Source organism: Suillus discolor (genome assembly GCF_016758755.1).
Source record: "Suillus discolor strain FC423 chromosome Unknown F5147scaffold_75, whole genome shotgun sequence".
NCBI classification, from domain to species: Eukaryota; Fungi; Basidiomycota; class Agaricomycetes; order Boletales; family Suillaceae; genus Suillus; species Suillus discolor.
Window position 1 is genome coordinate 1 of NW_024541322.1, and position 25706 is coordinate 25706.

At 45.7% G+C, this 25706-nt stretch overlaps 7 protein-coding genes across 7 annotated transcripts; 4 read left to right on the plus strand and 3 right to left on the minus strand.

The window, feature by feature from the left end:
- Positions 1 to 84: 84 nt before the first annotated feature.
- F5147DRAFT_778699 (uncharacterized protein) lies at positions 85 to 593 on the plus strand (the record flags this gene model as incomplete). The annotated part of the gene is made up of 2 exons (XM_041442163.1): positions 85 to 240; positions 297 to 593. The coding sequence occupies 2 exons, from the start codon at positions 85 to 87 to the stop codon at positions 591 to 593; spliced, it is 453 nt and encodes a 150-aa protein (XP_041287771.1).
- Positions 594 to 3723: 3130 nt separating this feature from the next.
- On the minus strand, positions 3724 to 5394 carry F5147DRAFT_656908 (uncharacterized protein; the record flags this gene model as incomplete). The annotated part of the gene is made up of 9 exons (XM_041434163.1): positions 3724 to 3885; positions 3967 to 4008; positions 4066 to 4236; positions 4288 to 4388; positions 4651 to 4733; positions 4933 to 5023; positions 5092 to 5135; positions 5199 to 5230; positions 5335 to 5394. 9 exons carry the CDS (start codon positions 5392 to 5394, stop codon positions 3724 to 3726), a joined length of 786 nt encoding a protein of 261 aa, XP_041287772.1.
- Positions 5395 to 6449: 1055 nt separating this feature from the next.
- F5147DRAFT_656909 (uncharacterized protein) lies at positions 6450 to 7304 on the minus strand (the record flags this gene model as incomplete). Its single annotated transcript, XM_041434164.1, has 5 exons — positions 6450 to 6562; positions 6612 to 6825; positions 6918 to 6990; positions 7041 to 7097; positions 7159 to 7304. The coding sequence occupies 5 exons, from the start codon at positions 7302 to 7304 to the stop codon at positions 6450 to 6452; spliced, it is 603 nt and encodes a 200-aa protein (XP_041287773.1).
- Positions 7305 to 13748: 6444 nt separating this feature from the next.
- Positions 13749 to 15046, plus strand: F5147DRAFT_778702 (uncharacterized protein; the record flags this gene model as incomplete). Its single annotated transcript, XM_041442164.1, has 4 exons — positions 13749 to 13874; positions 13947 to 14201; positions 14503 to 14663; positions 14788 to 15046. 4 exons carry the CDS (start codon positions 13749 to 13751, stop codon positions 15044 to 15046), a joined length of 801 nt encoding a protein of 266 aa, XP_041287774.1.
- A 49-nt stretch (positions 15047 to 15095) lies between these two features.
- F5147DRAFT_778703 (uncharacterized protein) lies at positions 15096 to 18547 on the plus strand (the record flags this gene model as incomplete). The annotated part of the gene is made up of 11 exons (XM_041442165.1): positions 15096 to 15147; positions 15204 to 15364; positions 15417 to 15671; positions 15750 to 16017; positions 16770 to 17012; positions 17041 to 17138; positions 17210 to 17514; positions 17611 to 17888; positions 17938 to 18062; positions 18185 to 18238; positions 18284 to 18547. 11 exons carry the CDS (start codon positions 15096 to 15098, stop codon positions 18545 to 18547), a joined length of 2103 nt encoding a protein of 700 aa, XP_041287775.1.
- A 1014-nt stretch (positions 18548 to 19561) lies between these two features.
- Positions 19562 to 20366, plus strand: F5147DRAFT_778704 (uncharacterized protein; the record flags this gene model as incomplete). The annotated part of the gene is made up of 5 exons (XM_041442166.1): positions 19562 to 19573; positions 19628 to 19813; positions 19862 to 20008; positions 20064 to 20209; positions 20297 to 20366. 5 exons carry the CDS (start codon positions 19562 to 19564, stop codon positions 20364 to 20366), a joined length of 561 nt encoding a protein of 186 aa, XP_041287776.1.
- Positions 20367 to 23423: 3057 nt separating this feature from the next.
- Positions 23424 to 25103, minus strand: F5147DRAFT_656913 (uncharacterized protein; the record flags this gene model as incomplete). The annotated part of the gene is made up of 7 exons (XM_041434165.1): positions 23424 to 23473; positions 23500 to 23570; positions 23618 to 23765; positions 23844 to 23983; positions 24036 to 24264; positions 24319 to 24520; positions 24699 to 25103. The coding sequence occupies 7 exons, from the start codon at positions 25101 to 25103 to the stop codon at positions 23424 to 23426; spliced, it is 1245 nt and encodes a 414-aa protein (XP_041287777.1).
- Between the last annotated feature and the right edge of the window lie 603 nt (positions 25104 to 25706).

The window sequence follows — 25706 nt, forward strand, 5'->3', positions numbered from 1 at the left end:
GTAGGTGATGTGAATGATGCTGAATTGTTCACAGCGCTGATCAGCCTCTCCTTAGGACGTTTCCTTCTTAAGGTGGATTCAACAATGCTTCCATTGGGGATATCGTCTGGTCTACTTCCTCTGGCCAGCGACAAGAGGCAAGAAGCCGAAACCCTTGGATTCACCGAAATACCAGGCTGTCTTCCGATTGAGACTACACAATTTCTGATACGTTTAGTGCGCGGCCACGTCGCAACGGTGGTATGTTACCGTGGCTGATTTCCATGGTCGACTGTATACTCATTTAAACTCCAAAGACGGAAGCTGGATGTCACATCTTGATCAACATACTCTTGTTGAGAGTTGTATCGGTCATGTGTTCGGGTACCACGACGGTGAACATAATTCCAGAATTCCCTGTCCCTATTGGGAGGGGACTCCCCTCTTGGGGGCCCGCAATCGTTCCTTCCGCATGGGGCCCGTCGGGGGGGGGTCGCTTTCAGGGTGGTCGTTTCGTCCGCCTCAGCGGGGGTCGCTTGTGGTCGCCTTTGTCATCGCTTATCAATGGACTCTTGTCATCCAAGTGGCGCATCACCTTAGTCATCGCTTATTAATCACTTTTTTGTCCGAGTCCAAAACCATGCTCCTTGTCGATGTCATTCCATCCATGGTCTCACGACATCATCGCATCAAGATCCCGGCGACATATGACCAAAATACTCGAAAATCATGGACGCGTTTTCATCAGACCGTGGGAAATTTTGGCCTCATATCTTTGTCGTGCTCCTCGTCTTGCTTGTCCATCCATGGTCTTGTGTCATCTTCTCGTCGTATTCCCGGCCGCATACAGTCATAATGCTCAGAAATATGGTGCAAAATTCAAAAAATATAAATTGGCAATGGCAGGAATTGAACTCAAGATCTCAATACGATGATCCATCTTTACCACTCAACCATAATGGCTTTTACTTCCTAGCTCACAACGGCATATATCGTAATGTGATCTCTAATAAATCTCTTATGGCTTGCAAATGTAGGAATGAGTCACATGCTTACAAGGGTAAGAAGGCCCCTCAAAGTGGGAAACAATGTCATGCTTGTGGCGCAAAGCACCGAGTTCAGAAGCCTTATAGTCGTACCACAGTATTGCCTACTCGGTGTGGTTTGTCATATGCATTGTAGAGACTGACATAGCTGTAGCCTCATAGCAGCCATATCCACAACTTGTGCTAAACACCTCTCCAATCATTCCCTATGCAAAGTGCAACTCTTCCGCACCAAGCGTGCGCTACTTTCCTACACCAAGCGCTGCATTCTTGTATACCACCAGTATACCATGTCCCCACACTTCATAAAGCAAAGTACTACATTTGCAGTCCCCATCGCTCTCACATATGAGCATATTCTGTTGGCAGGAACCTCTGTGTCTAGGAGTACGTTCAGATACTGGTCTGTCTTTTGTATCCATTGCTGATAGTCATGTCATGGTTTAGCTATGGCTGGACAGGCTCGGCTCTTACTGGTTTTCCAGCAGTTTGGTGGTCTCCATGAACCAAGTCACCTATGTGCAACTTGGTCCAGTCCGCAAGCCACCTGGACCAGCACGAACCAGCACAAGCCAACAATATGGGAACAACGGCTTGAGCTAGCTTCAAGCCACCTCAAACTGTTATGACTTGGATAGGTTGAGCCTTCTGCAGTTGAATAGCTGATCTCGAGTGGTCTTGCATAGGTGGAAGGATGAGTTCTAAGCTCAAATGTCTAATGAGCGAGCCGGGTCATGTAAGCAGCAAGTCCATCAAAACAACTCACCAAAGGTTGTGCATCAATAGCACTCATCTACCAAGAGTCTGCATCTTCCGCCAATTTACCAAGTTGGTGGATAGTTTATTACCTCAAAACAAATCAATCGATAGGTGACATTGGTGTACTGTGTACCTTGTACTACAGCAATAACATGCTCTGCAGTTGAAAGAGGGCTTAGAAATACCGGTGATCCACGGCATTGTACCTAGGATAGGAAATGCTCTAGCGTGGTGCCATCGGGGAGCCATAATCGCATGATCTCATTCATTGATGCTGCACGACTAGTGTGAGCTGTCCAATGAAGGATTGGCTTCTGAGGTCAGAGGAAACACGGATGGCTTGATGAGGTTTAACATTCATGTTTCTCCTCTGGCTGTTGAAGCCATATAGGAGCAAGAAGTATTCACGTCCCATAGCGAGTCTGCCAACATCAATGCTCTTTTAGAACTAAGGGCCAGCAAAGAGGAACATACACGAGTGGATTTGTGAGGTTCTCTACATGGTAACTGGCATCATAACTGTAAGTGAGATGAAGGTTTAACGAGTCACTGCTGGCACCTATTCGTGATCATGACTGCCCAGTCTAAACCAAATTGAGAGATGCTCGGAACAAATAGGGCTGTGGACTGTAGCAGTCTGTCATGCAGAGTGTAAGAACGTGCTCAAGGGTCAAATCCGAAGGGCTTGGCTTCAGCTCGTGCGCTGCGCCCCTTACCCGAGTACGTGCCCCTAACTTCGAAGGCTGTCGAACAATATCCGAAGGTTACCGGACGATGTCCGGAGGGCGTCGGGCGATGTCCGGAGTCCGATGTCCGATGCACGGGACTTCCGGGCGGACGTTCGGGAACAAGAGATAAGGACTAATCCGGACAAAGTCCGAACTAGAAAGGAAACAGCGGAGGACTACCAAAGGTAGAGGCGGAGGGTGATAAGTCAATCTAAGACGGCGGAGGTCGGACGAGAGGATAACTCAAGTCGGACGGAGGAAGGCATGAGCAGAGTCTCAGATAATATTCGAACTAAAGATGTACATAGATTCTACAGGGTTTATATACTACTAAGATGCGAAGTCCAAAGCTATACAAGCGGTGGACGGAGCGTATAGAAAAGTCAAACGCTAGTCCTATCGGAAAAGTTAAATGAACCCGGAGATTAGATCAGAGGAAAATAAAGGGTGGAATGGAAACGAGGTACGGGAAAATGATTTAGTCTAACCGGAGTCGGAACATACAAAGGGATAAGGCACGGAAGTTAGATGCGGGTCGGATCCGGACATAGATAGACGTCAGCCGGATCCGGAAATGATATGTGATAAGTCTGGGTCTGGAACGCGGGATATGACACAGAGGCACTTGACAATCAACAATACATATTTGATGGCAACTGCAGTCTGGTCAGTGATCACTTGCAATGGAAATGAGGCCACTCACATATTGGATTCCCATACATGAACAACGAGATAGTGACTCAGGGTGACATAGTTATAGCAAGCCTACCAGTGGCTCAAATGTTGGATCTCTCCATGAGCAACATTCCAAGGACAGTGCGAGCTGGAGGGTCCTGCTCAACTTAAATCAGCCAAACGAATGATGATACTCTAAGAAGCTACCAACCGTGACATCTAGGGATGAAAGGGGAGGCGAAGTGGGACGAAGATATATACCTGCCATACTACTGCGGATAGTAAATCAATCATTCTGTGTCGTGTATGTCCAACTGAATCTTGATGAGATTCACTGGTCACATCAGTAAGGAACTGTAGCTTTTGGCAGACAGTTGAGTCATATCCGGTGTGTACTCACGTTCCATGCGGCAACAACTTCAAGTTCACACACAAGCTCAAACAGTGTCACATGGAAGCTGAGGCATTCATGTATATTGGACCAATATTGGACTACATAGTAGTGTTTATATAGAGCACAAGGGTATTGAACCCCATCATTGAATCAGTCCAGGCCCAAAGCTGGCCATTGTCAATGGAATCATGAGCCCTCCCCCAACAACAAGGATCAGCCCGCATCCTATCCTTTCGGACAAGGGAAGGCCAAATTCAACAGTGAAGATCCCTGCTAGAACTCCAATGATGGCAAATGCCAAACTCTAGTGCGCCTGTCAGTAATGACTCATTGCGATGAATACCTTATTTCACCTCATCAGGAATGTGAACATCAGTATACTCACAAGGATCACAAAAGTGCCCATCTCCTCTTGTAAGTAATATGCCTATCCAATCGATATTGTCAGACCAGGCTGCAAACAAAAAAAAGAAGATGATCGCACTGAAAAGTCAAGGTATCTCAAGCTTTGAACCAATTGTTGTGCAATTGCACACCCGATGATGCTGTAGACACAGAGAATGAAGGAGATGGAACACAATGCCTTCATAGCCAGTTGTGTACCTAGACCGGGGACTGCAAGGATGCTGGCATTGACCGCCATAATGACACTTGCCTGTCAGACAAATAGTAAGTGTTCTCAATTAGGCCACGATGTAGCACTCACCACGGTAGTTTGAGCTTTGGCCTGGGCGCTGAAATCATCAGTAAATCTCCTGATGTCCACCCCATTTATGAGACCATCAACATAAACATGTTTAAGACGATCTAGCATTAGGAATGGAATCCAAAACATAGCAACTGCAGTGCCAGTCAGGAAGGGAGACTTTTGAGGGGTCCACGCTTCCCGGCCACCGAATGCACATCAAGCGCACTTCGGGTTGGCCATGGTGATTTAGGTATTCGTGATGGCCTTTGAATATTCAATCAGGATATGTCTGGTATGAGAAATAGCATCGTACGGAGAATATATGCTAATCTGCCTGTTCAAGATAAATTTATAGTTCCAGTCTTTCCAAGGCTCACGTACCATAGATGACGGTACATGTTCCATCCATAGCTCCATCATGTCTTGCAAAGTCCTCTGTTTTGGTCATCAACTTGAAGATGTAGCTTGAGATCAGCGTGCATGCCTACAGCGGCCATTTCCTTCATTTTGTCGGTGTAGAGAATCATGCCTCTCATGGTGTGATATGGCACTTTACACTAGGAAGTATACAGCACAAACTTGCAGCATCATTCTGTGTGCTATCTGCAGCGATTCCTATATGAGGCGCAGCTTTCCCGCGCTTCACGATGTATATGCGCGCACGCGTTCCCGCGCTTGAGTGCCTTATAGCACCAGCCATCTAGAAGCATCCATCCACTGTCCACCAAGCCCTCTAGTGCGTACATTTCCATTTCTTTTATTAGCATATCATTCCACCATTATTTTTATTATGGTTTCTCACTCATATATATCTTTGCATACCTACTCGGTAGCGCTTTGGCTCCGCATGACCACGCTTAGGCGCGCTATATAAGTGCCAGCAGTACATACTATTAGGGATCTGACTTTTCCTACTTTGCACTTTTCACCTTACTTTAGTTACTTTCCACCCACTTACTACCTAGAAACTCGCAGTAGAAATCTATTTGTTTACACTTCGCATCACTCTTCTCTTATCTTATATCATATCATCACTTAAGTTTAGTCTCTCTTATTTCCACTTACGCGCGCGCGTTCCTGCACCTTGCGCGCATCTGCGTTTTCTCGCGCTTCGCTTCCGTGCATACCCCTAGATCTTCGCTGTACTCACTTCCCCTTTAGGGTCGAACACACTTGTCTCCTCAAGTAACGCAGACTAGGCAACGTACGACCTTACAACTTTTACAGATACAGTCAGGAGCATCATTTGTTCCTCTTTGTATTGTAGTTTCTACATCAGGTTTCCAAAATATCAAAGCCGCCATTGAGCGTTCCATGGTGGATGCTTCTATTTATTCCTCAGGTTCGTCTTGTTCAGGCGCTATAATGCTGAAGAACTCACCCACACGATACCAATTCAACTTAATGCACAAAGTTCTGACATCCTGGAGAGGTATGTCAATCCCGTGGGGAAAGTACTTGGCGTGTTTCCTGGTGCAATTGAAAATGGTTGCTTCCATCAGAATGGCGATCTTTAGCTCACCAGTACTGAGTGTTACGACAAACGGTCGTGTGCGACTAGGATGATCTAAACAGCGACAACCACGACAGTGGTACCGAGTGCTGAGAGTCGTCGGCCTTTACAGACAAGCAAAGGTTGCGTACTCGAACATAGCTCGTGGTGGTTAACGAGGGGTTACGCCGAGATGATAGCGGTTTACAGACAGTGAGAGGCGTCACTGAAGGTACGAGTCGATGTCGAGCAGGTAGCTTTAGCAGGACAAGGAGTTCAAGGGTAAACCTAGTTGATTAGACTAGTTTCTGGGTAGTACCTAGTAAGATTAAAGTAAGGAATGTCTACTTTAATCTTCGACCTTATATAAGGCTACTCTATCGTATCTAAGCTCAGCTCAAAGCTGGGTTCTAATCTGCTTATCTACTTGAGTCAGAGATAGCGTCCATGAGGCGGGCTTCTATCGTAGATAGCGTCCATGCGGTACGCTTCCATCAGAGATAGGATCCACGTGGTATCCTTCTATCAGTACATGAGGCAACACGAGGCTTGCCTTCTATCTTGATAACATAAATAGGTCTTCTAGACCTATGTCGTCATGTCATGTCACGTGCGGTCCAGACCGCTTATCTAAGCCGGCAGTTGCCGCTTATCGTCTATCATCATCTATCGTCGTCGTCATCTGTCGTCACAGAGCTGGTGAGACTCCGTTATCGTCTATAGCCGTGCGGTGGCAGAGGGCTCTCTGCTGGCGGGGGACTCGTGCCATGTTACTGTAACACTGAGCCTCCAGTTCGAGTCCTGTCCAAAACAAGTTCAATAACAAAAACCACAAAAAAAATTGACATACTTTTATGGTTCCAGTGCCGCACCGTTGTACATTCCTGGAAAAGAATATAGCCATCCACCAGTTCTAGCCAGGCAATGATCCTTCTCTCCAGAACCACATAGTAGTATATATAGATGTCTATTCCTCTCATTCGGAGCGGCTTGACTACTAGCAACCATTTCCTGCCGTTTAGTTTGGATCTTGACACCTTGATCCACGACTCGAGCCTCTGGAGCTGTGCATCTGAAAATTCCGTCATGTTAATTTCCGCATATGTTTTCTTTATTCTCATCAAAATATATAACTCGGAATACCAGCTGCGCTCACCATTTTCATGTTATAGTGGTATAGAGCTCCTGATGGATGGTCCAACTCTTCCCAATCACCGCGTATTTGAGACCTGTCAAGATAGCGGTTAAGTTGATACTGTGCTAAATGGAAGTCACGAACTGAGCCCAATCAGTCTGCATGACCTCGACGTTGTAGTCGTGATGTGGAATGACGTCCCTATCAAACAAAGCCCGAGTCAGTACCCAATGAATTTATCCTAGTAATGATATACACTCACAGCATTGTTATCTGAGTGTATTGCTGGAGTTGCGTGGGCCAGACAGGGACACTATGCTCCTGCAACTGTATCTGCTGGTCAATTGTGGGGGCTTGCATGAGGTACAAGTCTTCAAGCTTCAAAGCTGAATGTACCGTCATGTCCATGGTTTGACTTGTCAACGTTGTTCACACGATGTGATTTTGTATTTTTGAATTCACACTGTTTTATCATAATAGCCCCACTAGGAACATGCTGCAATGCTGATTTGACTAATTTAGTCACAATAACAATATATAACACTAGTACAAGATAACACCATAGAACAAGCGCAGATGCATCACCAGAAGAAAAATTAGATGAGCATTGTACTAATACTAGTGGTTGCTGGATATCAGATGTGTTCTATGTTTAGCACAGAAGTAGTACCGGGTATAAAGCTGTAAAGCAATGGAAATGGTAGTTCTAGTTGTAGCTCATCAATGATATATAGTACATGTGTGATGATTGGCGAAGATTGTACAGATTGGCCGAGTCAGTCCGCCAGTGAAGATGGTAGTAGTAGTACAGATGGGCCAGAGTCGGTCAGTCCGTCAGTGACGATGGGCAAAGCTTTGAAGATCCGATCGGCATAGCTAAAAAAAGTTGCTGGATGCTCAATGTTTCAAATGAAGACATACACTTACCTGAAGTGTTGACTTCACTTTATTTGCTGCAGCACGGAGCTTTTCAACTACTGCGACCTGATGCAGATGACAGTGGGATGGCCACATAACGACCAATTGGGTAAACTGCTGCATAATTCAAGTAAGCTGCCGGAAGCATTACACTACGCAGTCTTACCAAATTGAACCACTTATCTACTTCTCTCTGATAGTATCTGTTACTTACTCGGAGGCGGTCATACAATTTTACATTACTTACCACTACTTTTCCATCTTTCACTAGCAACGGTCCATGAGCACCTGCATGTGGTATGCGAGCCATTTATATGTTTGTATGATGTGTGGGGGATCGGCAGAATTGATTCAGGGGTGTGGTACCTTGAGATCTCCCGAAGTAGTTGAGTTTGTGCTGAGTTGTCATAATCAGATCTTATAATGCTGTGGCAAATAAAGATAAACAATTCAACATTTGCCTAATTAGGCTGTATGAGTCTCTGATTCAAATTAGTTGGACGACGTCAACCTTTGACCTGTCATCTCAATATTGCTAACCCCTCTTCATCATTGTTCTACTTGGTGCAATCATCTTAAGCCCGGTATGTTGAAACTATCCAGAAGAAGGTGGTATTTTGGGATACTGCTGTTTTATTGGGTGTGTTACTCTTTTCCCCTTATTTCTTTGTCTTCTGGACTCTAAATATCTCCTCTTCGCCTGACTGCGCTATCAAGAACCTCCCAGTGCCCTTACAGCCTCCCTGGAACTCTCTTTTCACCTAACTGCACCCTCCAGCACCCACTTGATTTTGCTTTCGCTCATGCCAACTATTCTATATCTAACCTCCCACTATCTTTTGAATGCTTTATGTCTGACTGTAAGTACTTGAGTCCTCCCTATTCTACATCATCTCATACCCTCACCCTAGTAAACTCAAGGCCTTCTTCAAGCAACCTGTCCAGCAGCTCTATGATGTCAGTCTCGTAGTCACTCTTATGTCTCATGCTACCATTATTGGTCATATTGATTCGGGCAAGTCAAGCTCTGAAAGGTTTGCATTGTTCACTACTAGCGACTTCTTACTGATGCATGACAGTATTCGAAGTAGATACCTGTGAGGCTCAGCGCCTCTGTCTCTTGTGCCTCTCCCACATGCTGTGACCGCCCTGTACACCTGTGCATGCAGTGTACCGCAGCTTTCCTCAGCCCACTGCACCCTCCCCCTGTTACCAAATTACGCACTCTCTTGCACTGATAGCATTAAGCTCCTCTCGACCTCTTGTCTTGAATCCTTATTTTGTTAACGACATTGAAACAGGCCAAATAGATTTCATGTGGTTAATTTTTTGTTCTCTATTCACATATGACAGGCAGAACAAAGTAATGGGCTCATTCACAGTGGTATGAATGGAGTGATGGGCCCAAGCAGATACTACCTCATATATGGCTGAACCGATGCTGCGGCGATATGGCGCCCAAGAGAGCCCATATCATGTCCACTGAATTGAGTAGGCCCGGACCTCGTATGTGCGGCGGATGGGTGGGCCTGTAGCACCACTTTCATGAAAACCGCTGGGCCCTGCTCATGATCTTGGAGCTCATAGGCTGGCCCCATAATATGACCGCAGCCCCAAGGGCCCATATGCATTCCTCTGGGCATCTGCATGAGCCCAGGGAACTCACAATTGTATACCGTCGGGCCTACGCCCTGTAGGGCGGCAGGCAGGTGGGCCCAATGACATGAGATCAACCCAACAGGCCCACCCCCTCACGTCGAAATATGCATATGGGCACGTGGACCTACTGCCGGTGGCAGGATGTGGCCCAAGAGTGTCTTAAATCAGGGGTGGGCCCACATCACATCACACGAGCAGAATAGGCCCAGTCCTGGCTAACGGGATTAACAAGCAGGCCCAGTTGGGTTACACTCAAAGCAGCACGGTTCAGATGTAGATGTCAATGAAAATGTCGATTTCGATGCAGACGACGATCACGATATCCCAATAGACCTTCTGGCAATGATCAAATACCCTGGACATTCACATCCAATCACGAATTACTTCAGAATTGCCAAGTTCCTCCAGTACAGGGAAATTGGGATGGTCCCTATGCCACTGTGTTTGTTTGTTGTCGAACACACAGGATTTCACTTCGCTTATGACCTGTTAAGACCATGCACAAAGGGTAGGACTGATTCTGAGGGGCTTGGCTTCAGCTCGTGCGCTGTGCCCCTTACCCGAGTATGTGCCCTTAATTTCAGATTGGTGTCTGAAGAAAGTCCAAAGACGTCTGAAGGACGTCCAAAGGCACGGGAAACTTCGGAAGGACTTTCTGGACAGGTGCAAGTAACTTCCGGATGAGTGTGGGAAAGTTCCGGAAATTACAATGAGGTTTCGTCCTAATACAGATACATGTAATGGCTACTCAGGACTTGTCCTGAGTAGAAGCAAACAGATGAAAGGCTGCAAGGACAAAGTCCGAAGCAGAATAGGTCCGGAGGACCGTGGGAAAGTTCCGGATAGACTTCCGGAAACTTCGGATGAGTGGAGGATTAGATGAGCGGAGGAGCGGAGGAGCGGAGCTCTGGCCTAGGGAATTCCTCCCTAGGCCTGAGATGGATATTGACTAAGTTGGAAGACTAGAACTGATATGAGGACTTAGAGTAAGATCTAGTGCGAGGACTAATATGATATTCAGACTGAGGTACTACAAGACATATACACGAGTTTATATACTAAGAGAAATAACGGAAGAATCAATAAGCAGAGTCCGAGGCTATGTCTGAAGCATATGCAAAGGTTAACAAACGCGAGTCAGAAATGAACATAGGTTAATGGATCAGTAAGCATACCGGTGAAGGTACAACAATTCAGATGGTGAGTCTGAACAATGTTGGGTCTTGCAGAACCTAGCTGCTATTCGACCCTAAAGGGTTTCTGGACCAGGCTCAAGGCTCAGAGAAGAGGAAATATGATAGAAACTTGCTGAATACTCAGACTCATAGTAGAACTGGTGAAAAGGTAACTTGATTATGTAAGCTACAAAAGTGCAAACATAACACTAAGGTAAAAACAGTCTCTGCAAGCCCAGCCAGAAATGAATCCCTACATCTCATGGGAACTTTGAATCATGACTGTCCCCAGTCATCTACCTATGCAAACCAAAGCTAAGCTAAACTAAGAAAACTAACCTGGGGGTCCTCAAACACCTTTTGTTTCCTTGACGCGTATGCCAGGTAAACTGCGCCAGTGAGTGAGGGTCAGGCAATGCAATAAAACGATAATCTCCAGACTTTGCTTTGAGTACTGGAGGAGCAGCGACGATAAAGTGATAAAAAACGCGATGATGGTTGCATGGGTGACGATGGGGAGTAGACGGATAGAAAGAGGCGAACGAGGGCTTCGAAATGAGTATAGGGTCGACTAGGATTGGTGGAGAACTGGGTGAGAAATGAAGGAAATGGTGGAAAATGGAGGGAAACGCGAGAAGTGCGGATTGCGGAGGAACGCGCAGACGTATCTGGAAGCGGAGCGGACGGATGGAAAGCGGCGGCGAATGCGGTCAGAACGAGTGTAGGGTTAATAGGTGCGCGATCGAGGGGCGAGGAGATATAGATAAAATGGTGTAAATGTGCGATAAAATAGAGGGGCGGCGGAAAACGCGAATGGTGGGCGAACGACGGAGCGGATCGGGGCGGCGATGGGCGCGAATGAAAGCCATGAATGAGGGCTTCAAAACGGGTATAGGGTCGATGGGGTTCCGAGGCAAAATGGGCTGGTGAAAGTGCGAAAAAGTGCGGAGGTGCAAGAGGGAGGAGGAGGAAGGGGTATGGTGCAGGGCAACAAGAGCTGGTCCTATCAAGAAGCAGATTGGGGCAATGGACAGAGCCACTGAAGGATGGTAAATGGCCAAAAGAGCTAAAAGACACAGGCCTTTGAGCACCCAGAAAACCCTTATCTCCCCTCAACTTCTCAAAAACACCAAAAACTCGATAACTCCACAACTACTGCTCCAAATTCGATGAGTGAGGGCTCAAAATGACCGGACGGACGTGGGGAATACGACCCTAAGTTTGCGAGAGATCCGCTCGAAAAACGCGTGAGAAAAACGCTTATCAATGCGCTGGGGAGGAGGACAAGATGCTGAAAACTTGGGAATATGGGAGAAGCTGATAAGGAATGACTGTGGTAGGATAATAGGCGAATTTGGGGGATGATTGGAGAGCTGGAAGAGCCTAGAAACACAAGAAACCCTCGCGGTGGGCTCCAGTTGAAGGTACAACAATTCAGATGGTGAGTCTGAACAATGTTGGGTCTTGCAGAACCTAGCTGCTATTCGACCCTAAAGGGTTTCTGGACCAGGCTCAAGGCTCAGAGAAGAGGAAATATGATAGAAACTTGCTGAATACTCAGACTCATAGTAGAACTGGTGAAAAGGTAACTTTATTATGTAAGCTACAAAAGTGCAAACATAACACTAAGGTAAAAACAGTCTCTGCAAGCCCAGCCAGAAATGAATCCCTACACCGGTAGTAAGTATAACCAAGGTACCGGGAACAAGGAATACCGGATAGGCTGTGTTAACGTTATATGCACAGGAAATGAATCAAGAAGCTTATTGTATATCGGATAGGAAATGTATCTATACGTCGGATAGGATCGGATCGGACCGGATCGGATGTGGTCCGGATGAGATGCGTGGATATGCAAGATATAATATTAGGGCAATGGGACAAGGGTGAACGATGCAGGCTAGCTGTGAAGGATAAGGGATCTGGACGTGGACATGCGGATGTGGATGTGCAGAGGTGCAGGGATCCAGATGGGTACTGGAGACATGGATAGGACATCCGAAGGTCCGGATGAGGCGTGGGAATATTATCGGATGTAGGTCCGGAATACGGGATATGACATGACCCCTCGATTAGAAATATATCTGTTGATGATGCTGCCATCAAGTTTGACCTTGCTGACTTACGACCAGCCATTGCCAATTTTCTTCGTTGTGAGGATACTCATGGGAGAGATCATGTCCATACAATTGGGGGGCGCTAGAAGAGCTGGACCCGCTGCTTCACTTCCCTTTGACACACTACAGGTCTGGTTTAAACTTTGGCTGCAGGATACTGAATTCCACAACATTAGCATCATACGGCCTGTGCAAACCTTCAACTGTGCACCCCCTTCTGATCCCTGGACCTCTGGCTGCTATGATATGGTTATCATTAACAATGATGCGGGATGCTTATGGCCCACAAGTGGTCTTCATGGTACATTGTGCTCTCATGTCGCACTGAATATTTACTTATTGTCAAGTCACAGGTCATACTATCAGTCAAATCAGGGATATCATGTGTCCTATTGGAAAGAGTGGCACGAATTGGTCATGGAAGGACTGTTTTCTGGTATATGTGCATCACTTTGACATTGTTCCTCAAAGCTCCAGCACCAATGATTGTGAGCCAAGTACACAGCTCCACTTTCTCAAACGAGCGAAGCGCTCAAATGGTACTTGGGTGACATCATACCCATGACACAGCTTAGATCACCTGTGAACCTTGTCCCTCGCTTCGGTGCAAGTGCAGACAACCGTCTCACCCCGTATAACAGCATGGAGCATGCTTCACAATTTTGGCTCAAAAATTATTGGGACAAGAACACGTATCTTCCTCTTTCTATGTAGCTTTTGATGTGGGGTTACCTTGTTTCTTACAACTTTCATACTATGCAACAAACAGATTGGTTGAGCGGTCTAGCCTTTGGTTATTCTAGTCTGTTTTATTCTTAGATCGCTAGTTCTAAGAATTCTGTCACTATGTGGCAATAAGCTCGAGCGCCTATTGTTTGTCCATTGTTCAAGTACAAAAAATGGCATTTTTTTTCAGGACCATTGACAACGGAATCAAATTATTGTTGTTGGTGTCTATCCCAGAAGTCACTGACATTCACACTATGAACAAGATCACGTCCGACGAGCTTAATTGTCTAGTCACTCACGAGGGTTCACCAGAGGCCTCACAACTGCTTGGACACCTACTTTCTGAAATATTCCAGCCTTTCACAGAACCTCTTCTGGATGTATGCGACCTTAAAATACCTTTCGGAAAAATCATTCATTGTAATAATCGCATCAATCAAAAATTTAGCAAGACATCACCAGATATCCCCGTGCCACTGTATGACACTGAAGCAAAGACTTGGAATTGGGCTCTTCCAGTTGACCCACCTGGAGATGATGATAGCAGCCTTCCGAGTCAGGTCGAGTCATCGGAGAGCAACAATCCACAGGAAGCAACCCACAAAGAAATTTTTGCAGCATTTCTCAATGCTCTGGTTGGCTGCTTGGCGGTGTCACAGCCCAAACTAGTAGCCATGCACTTTGCAACTAGCTCATGGAGTCTTGATGTAAGATCACTCTGGTGGTGCTGTGTCCCCTCACTTCGATATCTACACACAACCTGACATATTATTGTATATCATCACAGCTATTACTTTTGGGAGTCTGGAGTGTGTTGGCTATGATCCCACTGTTTCCTTCTCGAGGACTGTTGCAGCACCCCGAAGCAAAGATATCTGCATCTATTGTCCCATCAAAAATGCTTCTGCCCGATGTACTACGACAGATAATGCTGTTGCTGCATCCACCTCCAATTCTCTTTTATTTCCCGAGGATCCCAACGGAGTGTCCAGCGATGCTCTTAAATAGGCAATCTCCGATAACTCTGATGAGTCTTCTAATGACTCTACTCATGACCCAATGCAAGGGAATCCGAGTGGCCCTCCCACACATGACTTGATAGATGAAGGGTACTTCCCTGCCCCTCCTCCCCCCCAGTGCACCCCAGTGCAACCCACAGCGCTCCCCTTGTTAGCCTCACATCCCAAGTACCCCAGGCTGAGATGACTGAGAGCATCTATTCCATTACCCCTCTCCCTTCCCAATTCCCCTATTCTACTCAATCACCTGAACCCTGTGGCAAGATCTGCATAGGGCAGACAATCTACACCATAAAGAGAATTTTTTTGCGAGACGGGGCCTCGTTGGTCGTGGCACCATTTGCTACTTAGTCACCTTGGACGATGAAGACTATATCATCAAAGACCATTGGGTTGTGGGTAAGGATGATCAGGTAGTCCTGAACAAGATCAATATGCTCGAGTTGATGGATGGTGTCCCTGGTGTTCCAAAGCTGGTAGATTATTGGATTGTTGAACAGTCAGATGGCACACCCGAGCACCCAGGGCACTAGTCACACTCATGTGTGTCTTGTCTTGAAGCCATGTGGTCACCCCCTTCACATGTTCCGAACACTTAAGGAGTTTGTGCAAGCACTAAGAGATATTGTTAAGAGTAAGTACTATCTAGTAATTCATAGGGCATCTTGAACTGATGCTTTCTAATGTTAGTTCAACAAACTGCAGTGGAGGAACATCAGATTTTGCATCAGAATTGTAGTCTTAACAATGCAATGATCCTAAACGACATTGGTGGCAGCGAAGGCTTTCTTATTGACTGGGAGTTTGCAGTTCGCATCGCTGCAGATCACAAATATCCCCTTGGTGGTACAGTAAGTACACTTAGTGTTGATTAGACATTCAGTTTATTGATTCATTTGCCAGGGCACAGTCGCTTTCATGTCACGCGGGCTTCTTAACCAAGTCTCAGTCATCCAGCAGGAAGCCGAGTTAAAATCTCAGGAGAAAAAAGCGACTCAGGGACACAAATTAGTTGAAAAACCGACAACCCCGAAATCGTCCTCTGATTCTAAAGCACTACCTGTATCATACGTCCTTCAAACTTTTTCGGATGACCTGGAGTCCCTTTTTGTTGTGTTCACGTGGGTTTGCATCAAGTTCTGTGGTCCCAACGGCATGGTGCACAAGGAATGCTCACCCAATTTGTTACTAAATTGATGGACCAACCTTGACCTGGCATCATGCACCGCCTTCAAGATCACTTTTTTTGCGAATCCGACAGATGGAAAGTGTCTTATAGACAAATTTCACCCATACTTCAACCCCCTGATCATGATCCACCCCGTCACCTTCGACATCATTCTTGGTGTACTCAATTCTTATCTCGACAAGGAGCTCGTATCTACTGTGAACATGCTCAGGAATGATGCTGTCATTCTCACACATCGTGTCAAGGGCAAACAGATTGCTTCAGAGTCTTTCTCTGTGGCAGCCACAACACCCAAGCGGCAAAAGTCTCGCCATGGTGATACTGAGTCTGACTCCTCAGCATCAGGCAGTGATGCATGACCAGACATGGAGCTTGTATGTATGAAAGATCATTTAATTTGGGCACCCACTCATTATGCATATTCAGCTGTTATTCTTCTTTATTGATGTATGGATAGCATGCCACTTGACTTTAGTATTTTTAGAACCTCGTTGATCGTCTACTATTGCCAGTGACTCGGAGATTTGGGCAAGATGTGCTTACAACACTTACTTACCAGCACCTCATTTATTCCTACTAATATATCATTCTCTCAAGCTCACAATCAATCTATTACTAGTCTCTGTGCCGGATTACTACTATGTGACGTCCAGACATGATTACATAAGATTTTGACTCATGTGATCGGCAATCTGAGTCTGGCACTTACTAGAGTACTACTACTAACTGACGTGTTTTTCTAGTACATTTTCTAGCGGACCACAGGCTGGACTCGGACATTAAAAATGTGCAGTTCTCCTCCTCCAATGATGACCCGACAGCTGCACATCAGCTCAGGTCATGGTGTGTTTCTTTAGCACTGTTACTGTTACTAATAATGAGGTTTTTCTCGCTAGTCATGCGAATATTGAGCACGAGACATGATATTAAATCCTCGTGATGACTTAGGTGTGTTTCCTTATTACTATTGGCCTTACAAATGATAAAGTTTTCTCTTGCTAGCCATGTGAATATTGCGCAGTACGCACATGATATAAAACCCGTGTGAGTCTGATCTAATTTGTTAGAGTCGCCTTCTCCTGCATTCTTTCTTGCAGTCATGCCTCCTCGCACTGTCACCAGTCCCAAGAAGAAAAGGTCCAAGCGCAAAGGATCTGAAGCTTCAAAGGCTGGCTTGCCCAAGAAGACTCGAGCTGCAGATGTTGCTGAAGTACCTGGTGCGGTACCTCTTATATCCCTTGGCCTCACTGCAGCAGAAGTGGGAGACAATGCACCCCGGCGTTCTGGCCACCCTAATGCAGGAACTGGAGGTAGGAATGTGCAGCTGAAGAAGATCAGATCAGCACTACAATCTAAGCCTCGAACCTATGGATGTAAGGGCACGACATCTCTTGGCCCCGACATTCCAGTCAATTCTCAAGCCCCAGAACCGCATTGTAAAGGTTAAAAGAAGTCTTCAAAGGTAAGCATCTAATTCATGTTGTTACTTACATTGATTATCCTGCAGGAGGTTCCTCCACCGTATAGCTCACATGATCTAGATAGCCATCCAGATGTCCCAGCCATGGATATCATTCACACAGGGCCTAGCTTTACATTGCAGCAACCTGGTGGAAGGTTCGGATTTGCTGCTCCAAGCACTACAGAAATTGCTCATTCTGATACTACCGAGCTCAATCTTCAGGCATTGAATGACCCATATGTCGCCATTAGGACAAAGGTCATTGAGCAGCGCGTTCCTGATGCTATCGCTGAGCAGAGAGCTAGGGACACAATCACTGAGCAGCGAGCTAGGGACGCAATCACTGAGCAGTGAGCTAGGGACGCAATTGCGGAGCAGCAAGCCAGGGATGCTATCGCTGAACAGCATGCCCAGAATATTGTCCCTGAAAATCCGGTATTGCTAAGGTCTGTGTTTTCAGAGCAGAACTTGGATCCAGCCCTACACCAGGAGGATAATGCTGTTAGGGCTCAGTATTGTTTGAGGCTGCTAGGATCTGAGGAGCACAGTGACTCTAAAGGCAGTAGCAGCAGTGATGATAGCGATGACAGCGACGATGAAGATGCCGATAAAGATGAAGAGGACAATGGAAAGGATGCAGAGGAGGGCAATAACAACGACACAGTTAAGGACTCGCAGGATTTTGGTTGGGGGGAGGTTGGCCAACACCAGAAAGAACATCCAGGTAAATATTCCATAGCGATTTTTTCCCCTTCACTAATTCAATTTTGTAGGATTTTTAGAAGATGCACTACCTTCGCAACCTGCAGTCGCTCATGCTCTCACACCTGAATTTGAATTCCAGTACTCGCGCGATGAAGATGACGTGATTGCCCAAACGAGCCTTGATAAAACCTCAGTAAGTTTTCTAGTCTGGCTGAGACCAATTCTCATTTTAAATTGTTTGTTCAATGGAACAAAAGCTCTAAGGTATGATCAAATCATTCAATTGTATCATGCTTACATTGCTTTTCTTTCAAGGGCCCTCCGGACGGCTCACCAGGACTGCAAGGGCAACGGTCCCAACACATGGAGGTAAGATCAGGGAGATCATCTTAATTGACACTCGTGATTGAGCAGACCATTACCTCGAAGCCCAACAACGTATTGCAATGCCACCATAAGAAAAATGGAAAGCCCCGCCTTCCTGAGCCTGAATCCCTCAAACTATTGGATCAAGTGACCAAGTCTAGTGTTCAGCCATCGAAAAACAAAAAATTCAGGTCATCACATGGTGGGCCAACACCCAATCAATTATCTTGGTACAGGCCGCACTGTAAAAGTTTTCTGGAGGATGCCAAAGCAGAACTTTGTGTGCAACATGCCCTGGAGAACCCGTTGTAGAAACAACAATACTGAGAGGAACAAATGATGCTCCTGACAGTATCTAAAAATGTTGAAAGGTCGCGCATTGCCTAGTCTGCGTTACTTGAGGAGACAAGTGCGTTCGACCCTAAAGGGGAAGTGAGTACAGCTAAGATCTAGAGGTATGCACAGGAACGCGAAGCGTGAGAAAGCGCAGGTGCGCGCAAGGTACGAAGGCGCGGGAACGCGCGCGCGTATTAGCGCGAAGCGCGGGAAAGCGCGCGCGCATAAGCGGAAATAAGAGAGACTAAACTTAAGTGAAGTTATAATGCAAGATAAGAGATATAAGAGTGCAAAATGTAAGGAATAGATTTCTACTATGTTCTACTAGGTAAAAGTGGGTGGTACTCAAGTCAAAAGGTAAGGTAAGGTAAAAAGTAAGTGGAAACTCCCCTTCATAGTATGTACTGCTGGCGCTTATATAGCGCGCCTAAGCGCGGTCATGCGGAGCCGAAGCGCTACTGAGTAGGTATGTAAATATATATATAAGTAAGGGTCCATGATAAAAATAAAGACGGAACAATATGCAAATGAGAGAAATAGAAATATACGCACTATAGAACTTGGTGGACAGTGAATGAATGCATCTGGATGGCTGGCGCCATAGGGCGCTCAAGCGCGGGAAAGCGTGCGCGCGTATATACATCGCGAAGCGCGGGAATGGTGCGCCCATGGTGCGCGTTGCGCGGGAAAGCTGCGCCTCATATAGGAATAGCTGTGGATAGCACACAGAATGACGCTGTGAGTTTGTGCTGTATACTCCCTAGTGGAAACTGCCATATCACGCCATGAGAGGCATGATTCTCTACACCGTTTCCAACTTTGGTGAAGAATCTACCAGGAACAATAACTGAAGTTCTTGTTGCAGTGTTAGTCATGTGGGATACAAATGGCAAACAATTTGAAGCTGGCAAGTACTCATTTGTTCTTATTCGTTCTGGAACTCATCTGTCATATTGTGATGCAGGGGTTTGGCCAGAGCAAAAATTCAATATGACTCTGTTGGTAGGTGTATAATTCATTTTGTGCTGATACCTCACTGATGGTCCATACTGAAAGCTGTACGACGATCTTTCAACTTGGCGATCTGACTTGAAGAAGACCGCCATAAGCACTGTACCAGTATCATATTCGCTTGTTCCTCCGCTTTCAGTCCCCGTTCAAGAATGTGCTGCTTGGATCAAACATGCTGCAGCTGAATTAATCAAAGGATCATTTTTCTTACGGTTTGGGGTGGATGAACAGGTAAGTGATCTGGTGCTGATTGCAATTGTACTAATGAAAGATTGCCAGGGGAGAACACAAAACTTTGCTCATCCTGCCCGTTGTGAAACCGTCATCTCATTCTTCTACACAGGACCATACCGAATTGCGCGAAGGATGCCAGAGATCTTCCGCACGGAATTGCCCCTTTCATGTTTGGCTTTGGTTGCTGCAGTGGTAACTTTCTCTCCTTTACCAATATTGTATGTTGATTTTGCGTCTTTATTATTAGTTCAATTGTGTCCTCGATGGCCTTGCGAAGAATGAACACGGAAAGTCATACCCGAATTTTTCCATGAAGGACTACGGACCTATCTATTGTCGGATGCTGGAATTGCTCAAATATATCCTTGAGGATGCATATCATGGGCCTAGGCTGTTAGCTCAACTGCAAGAATGGGCTGCAGCAGGATGGCAAGGATCTTGACTCCGTGAAAATTTTCATACTGATTTTCATTTGTACAGGGCTGCAGCTATGAATCTCAAAGGAGTTGATGAGGCGAGGCACGACCACCTGCAGATTCTTCTCGACTAATGTTTCGTCCTGTTTTATATCAACCAAGCATTTATCATTTTAGCGCACCATATCATTGTATTCCCGATCATGATCTAGTACCATCTGTCATAGTCATGTGATTCAATATGATTTTTATTTTAAATTTTGTCCAGTGTAATGTAAGCAGTACAGCGAGCAATGTCTGTACAGCTCCGATTCTCTGTATGCGCTGTGAGTGTCTGTACATAGATGGCCAGCAAAAAAAATTGCAATTTAGGTAGAATTTTGTAATTACTGTGTGGTCTGTGGGTGTCTGTACAGAGATCCACAGTGCAAAGTGTTACTGTGATGAACTGACTAATTGGGACCAAGCTGTAGAGCTTGCACACTGTGCAGCACTGTACAGCACTGTACACACCTATTACTCCCACACTTCCTAGCTAAGTAAGAGTTACATCAACACGTTTCCACGCTCTTAATAATGTCGAAACAGCCAATTTGTGAGAACCGGCAGGGCACACCAGCAACCAGCTACCACTTTAATACACTGTAAGGTAGATTTCTTTGTTTGTGAGCACCAGCGGGGCACCCCAGAAACCAGCTCAACACTTATAAGGTAATATATTTGTTTGTGAGCACTGGCAGGGCGCCCCAGCAACTACCAATATGGTAGGAATGTCGACGATGCACGTGCCCCATTGCCACTGTCCCAAAAAGGCAGCTATGCAGCGGCAACACTTTGTCGGTGTCATGTCAGGCAGCGAGCTCACTATCTCACTCATTTCTATGTATTTTTAGGCGTGTTTTAACATATATGTGGCGTATGTTGATTGATTTCCAGTCATCCCACCAAATATAGACAAAAAACATTGATTCAAGATAATATCAAACATAAAAGACAAACTATGCGTCAGTGTGATCATTCTCGTTCTCGGAATCAACATAGGCAGTACTCTTGGGTCCAGAAGCCTTCTTCCCAGCTCTTCCTCATGTGCTCTTCTTTCCCTTTTGGCCTCCATTATCCATCTCTGCTGCCAGTGCCTTAACTGAGGGTTTTTTCAAATGCTTGGACCTCGGTTCCTCGAGAGTTGCTGGTGCACACCACTTGCATTTTGTGACAGCAGTTAGTGCTGATGTGTCTTGAACACCAGAGGGGTCACTGAGAGATGCCGAATGAATAGTCGAGGTGAGAGTGAGATTGGGGGTAGGAAAGATGAGCTCTGGTGTAGGGTTGATGAGGTTGGGTGTAGGGACATCGTTCAGGAGACGTGGATCAATGTGTGTGTCAGGAATTTGCATTGATGGCACATTGCTAGTGGCAGGCGGCAGTGTAGCAGGCATGGGTGGGGTGCTGTTGGCCGTAGGCGGTTGCAAACTGTTGGTGTCATTAGCGACAGGTGGTGGTGTGCTAGTGGTGGACTCAGCCGAGGCGAATCTAATCACATTATGTTATGCTCAGCATTGTTCAGATGTCTTAACGTTTCAAGGATCGAAGTAAAGTCAATGTTCTGATGAAGATGAAGCTAGATTGCAGGCCCTGGTCTGCGTAGGTCAAGTTAAAGATACAAAGTGTAAAGAGTAAGGTATATATAGGAGTATTGAAGCGGAGTTTGAATATGAATAGCAAATAGGAACAAGAGAGAGAGAATCATACGATAGAATGTAATAGAATACTATGGAATGATGAGTAAGCATATGTGACAGCGTGAGGAGGTGAAAAGAATAGAACTGTAACATTACCCACATTTTAAGGGTAGTAAGCCCAGATTACTACAAACGTTAAAGATGATGTGATCATTTATAAAAAGAAAGAATGTCTGAAGTGTTACCCAATTGTTTTTCCGTCAACCACTCGTTATCCAAACTAGGAAATCCCTTCCATTTAACATGGTAAGATCGTCTGGACGATGAGCTGTGATGACCAATGATGGCTTCTACCTCATATTCTTCTTCTCTGTCAATGATATCAGGTGGTTCGTTAATAAAGTTAGGACTGTGTACGTCGTTTTCTTTATAGGGTGAGAGTAGGGCTGCATGGAACACGGGATGAATATGTCACTGAGAGGGAAGTTTTAATTTATACGTGATGGGCGAGAGGACTTGGAGGATGGTAAATGGTCCTTTGCATTTCGGGGCAAGTTTCCAATTAGGATATCTGAGATGAAGGTTTTGGCTTCGAGCCAGACCTTGCTGCCTACAGAGAATGGTACGAATTTGGACGTGATTCATTGACGCATAGTGTTACAAACGAGTTCATGAGCGGCTAGCGCTTCGTCGTGTGCTTTGTTCAGCATAAGTAGACGTTGTTCAATATTAGGGATGTCGGATATAGGATGTGAATCAGGAAGGTGTTTTGGGTGATAGCCCATCATAAGGTAGAATGGGGAAGTGCCACATGCAGAGTGATGTTGTGCATTATGGACGAATTCGGCAAGAGGAAGCATGGCGGCCCATCTGGTCTGGTCATTGGCACAGAAGATGCAAAGGTAAACTTCGAGTTCTTGGTTAACTTGTTCAGTTTCTCCATCACTCTGGGGGTGGAAGGTGGTGGAAAGGGAGTTCTTATATCCTAGGAGTTTTCCGAGTTTGAGTTGGAATCTGGAAGTGAATTGGGGTCCGCGATCTGATATGAGTTTATTGTAAAGTCCGTATCTAGAGAAAACTTTAGAAAAGAAAATGTTCGCGACTCCTTCTGAGTCAATTGTCTTGAGGCAAGGGGTGAATACTACCCCTCTCAAAAGTCCATGGTCGACCACGACCATAATAGAGTCGAATCCGTCAGATAAGGGTAAGTCGGTGATCAGGTCAACTGAACAATGAGCGAAGGGTCAATTAGATATAGGAGGGGGAATAGGAGCGAGAGATGGATGTGAAGGATGAGTGTTTACTTTGTTCTGCTGGCATATGCTGCATCCTTCGACATAGTTCTTAACAAAGGTCGCGAGACCTGGCCACCAATAGTTGCGAGATAGGAGTTCCTGGGTTTTGAAACGTCCAGGGTGTCTGGCGGTGGGAGAGTCATGATGGAGGGAAACAAGTTTGTGGCGGATATCGCCTGGGGGTACATAAGTAAGTCCTTTATATAAGAGAATGCCGTCACTCAATTTCCAATCGGAAAGAGCCAAGCGGAGTGGAGGCGGGGTTTCCTTCATCAATGCCTTTGAGTCATCACCCATCCATTGCCGGAAACCACGCTTGTCAGGAAAGTGTCGCAGCCCAGTGAATGGGGTGACTGCTGCTATCCTGTGTGTTGTTAGTAGTTATTAGAAAAACATCAACGGTTTGCATACCTGCAGTCAATGTCATCTATGATCTTGGCCGCACGACGAGCACCATGTGTGACCTGCAAATATTCGCCCACCCAATCAACCAGATGATCCTTGAAAGTTCCCTTTATGATTTGATGTAAAATATCCGGCGATAGGAGCTTGTGGATGTCTGCTCAAGGAAAATCATTTGTAAATGGCTAGCAAAGCGGACAGGAGAGATTGGACTTGGTGAGCTTCAGCAAACAACTTATGACGACGTTGGCAATGATGCCATGCTCATACCAAGCCTGTTTGTATGTTAATTGTTCAATGAGCAACTCAGTGTGTGCTTCGTGTCGATGCAGACATGGTTGAGTGCCATCAAGATCCTTCCTATTCGCCAGACACCTATTGTGATAAAATGAGTCATTGAAAAGAGAAATAAAAGTTTGTGACATACCGAGGACACCAATTCTGCATGATGCCAGTAAGAATTAACTGTTCTGGATAGTCGGCAATGTATGGGCCCAAGCTGTGCACGGTTTGTCGAAAATGGCCATCCAGAAAGCATGTGACATCAAAAGTTTCCATAAAGGGTTTCACAGACTCGAAAATCTTGGCAAGGGAACACTGGAATAGTTGCCGTCGAAAATTTCTGTACTTGACATTATCGTTATGTTCCTTCGTGGCTAAACAAATGAAGGTCATGATGCAATGCTGCAATGAGAATAACAAGCACCTACATTTCGGTATTGAAAGAAATCCAATGAGCACAACGCTATTGCGATGTGCTCGTCGTACGCTATTGTGAATGTTCCCAATTGAGAGATAAAGCGGGTGATATTCAGTTTGGCCAGTAGTGACAGAAACGACAGTCTTGTTGCTGCCGATAATCAATGGCACGAATGTTGAACCATGATTCTCCTCATTTTGAGCGATAACATCCTTGAGATGATTGTCAGTGTGCTAAAAATGTGAATATTAAAAGGCATACTGCCTGGTTCCACGCCCAGTCAGCCGACATGAAGTTCTTCCAGTATCATTTGTCCTCAGCGGTATAATCGTGATATGGTGAAAACTCTATTCCTCCATCAAAGTCAGAGTTTGCTAGCATGCTGCGCACCATTTGCAATGAATCTCTATACCATACATCATATTGTGCCATCCATGGTGGTACATCTTGTTTGGGTCTGACTCCATTGTAGGACATCATAAAGCTTTTCCAAGGGGTATCACTAAGTGGTGTTGCATCGATAGTAGCATACATGTCCCTATGGTTTGCAAAAGGGGGAGTGTCGTTGTGCTTAATGAGAATTGCGGCCCACAAGTAGAGAAGTGTATTAATCTGCTTTGCGGACATTTGATTACACATGAATAAGAACTCTGCCATCTCAAATTCAGCTTGATCGTTATAAGGTGTCCAGTCGGTCGGGGGAGCATCCATATGAGGCAGTGGGGGTGCATCCTGGTCGATAAATGACCCGTTAGCATCACATTTGAGTCCTAAGTCAAAAGAAATGAGTGACATGGTATGATGGACTCCTAAAAAAACACTCACCTGTGAGGTGTGGATGGAATGTGCGGAATAAACGCCCCATATCCACCCAAGTACCTTCCTCAGGTACAAAGCCTCCATCCTCCTGCTCACCTGCTGTGTCTTGATGGAAATTCTCGTCGATAACCTGATTTTCACCTGTTGGAGTGGGAGAATGACTTCTCGGAGGTATAAATCTGGGACCTGCAAGTGGAGTTGTGCGATTGAGGTCTCGCTGTATTTGTTGAGCACTATGCTTCGTATTTGTGTGTTGGGTGAGGCCAGACTTGTTTTTGAAGACCCTGTTGCAGTTCGGAAATCAACAGACAAGCCTGGTGACAGCTGGGGCCATGGTGAGCGGTGAGCAGTCGCAGTTGGCAACGGATACCAGGAAATGGAGTATATAGAATGCAGATTAGACTAATACTAGCTAGTAAGTGTGTGAATCAAAAATTATGACATGTTCAATATTGAATGAATAAAAATTTGCTGGTTCATTGCCACTTTTCTGCTAGCGTCTACATTCCTTCAACGCCTTACTGCCAATGTTCCTTCAACAGCTTGTCCTTGCTCTCTCTATTCTCTACATATGCCTCG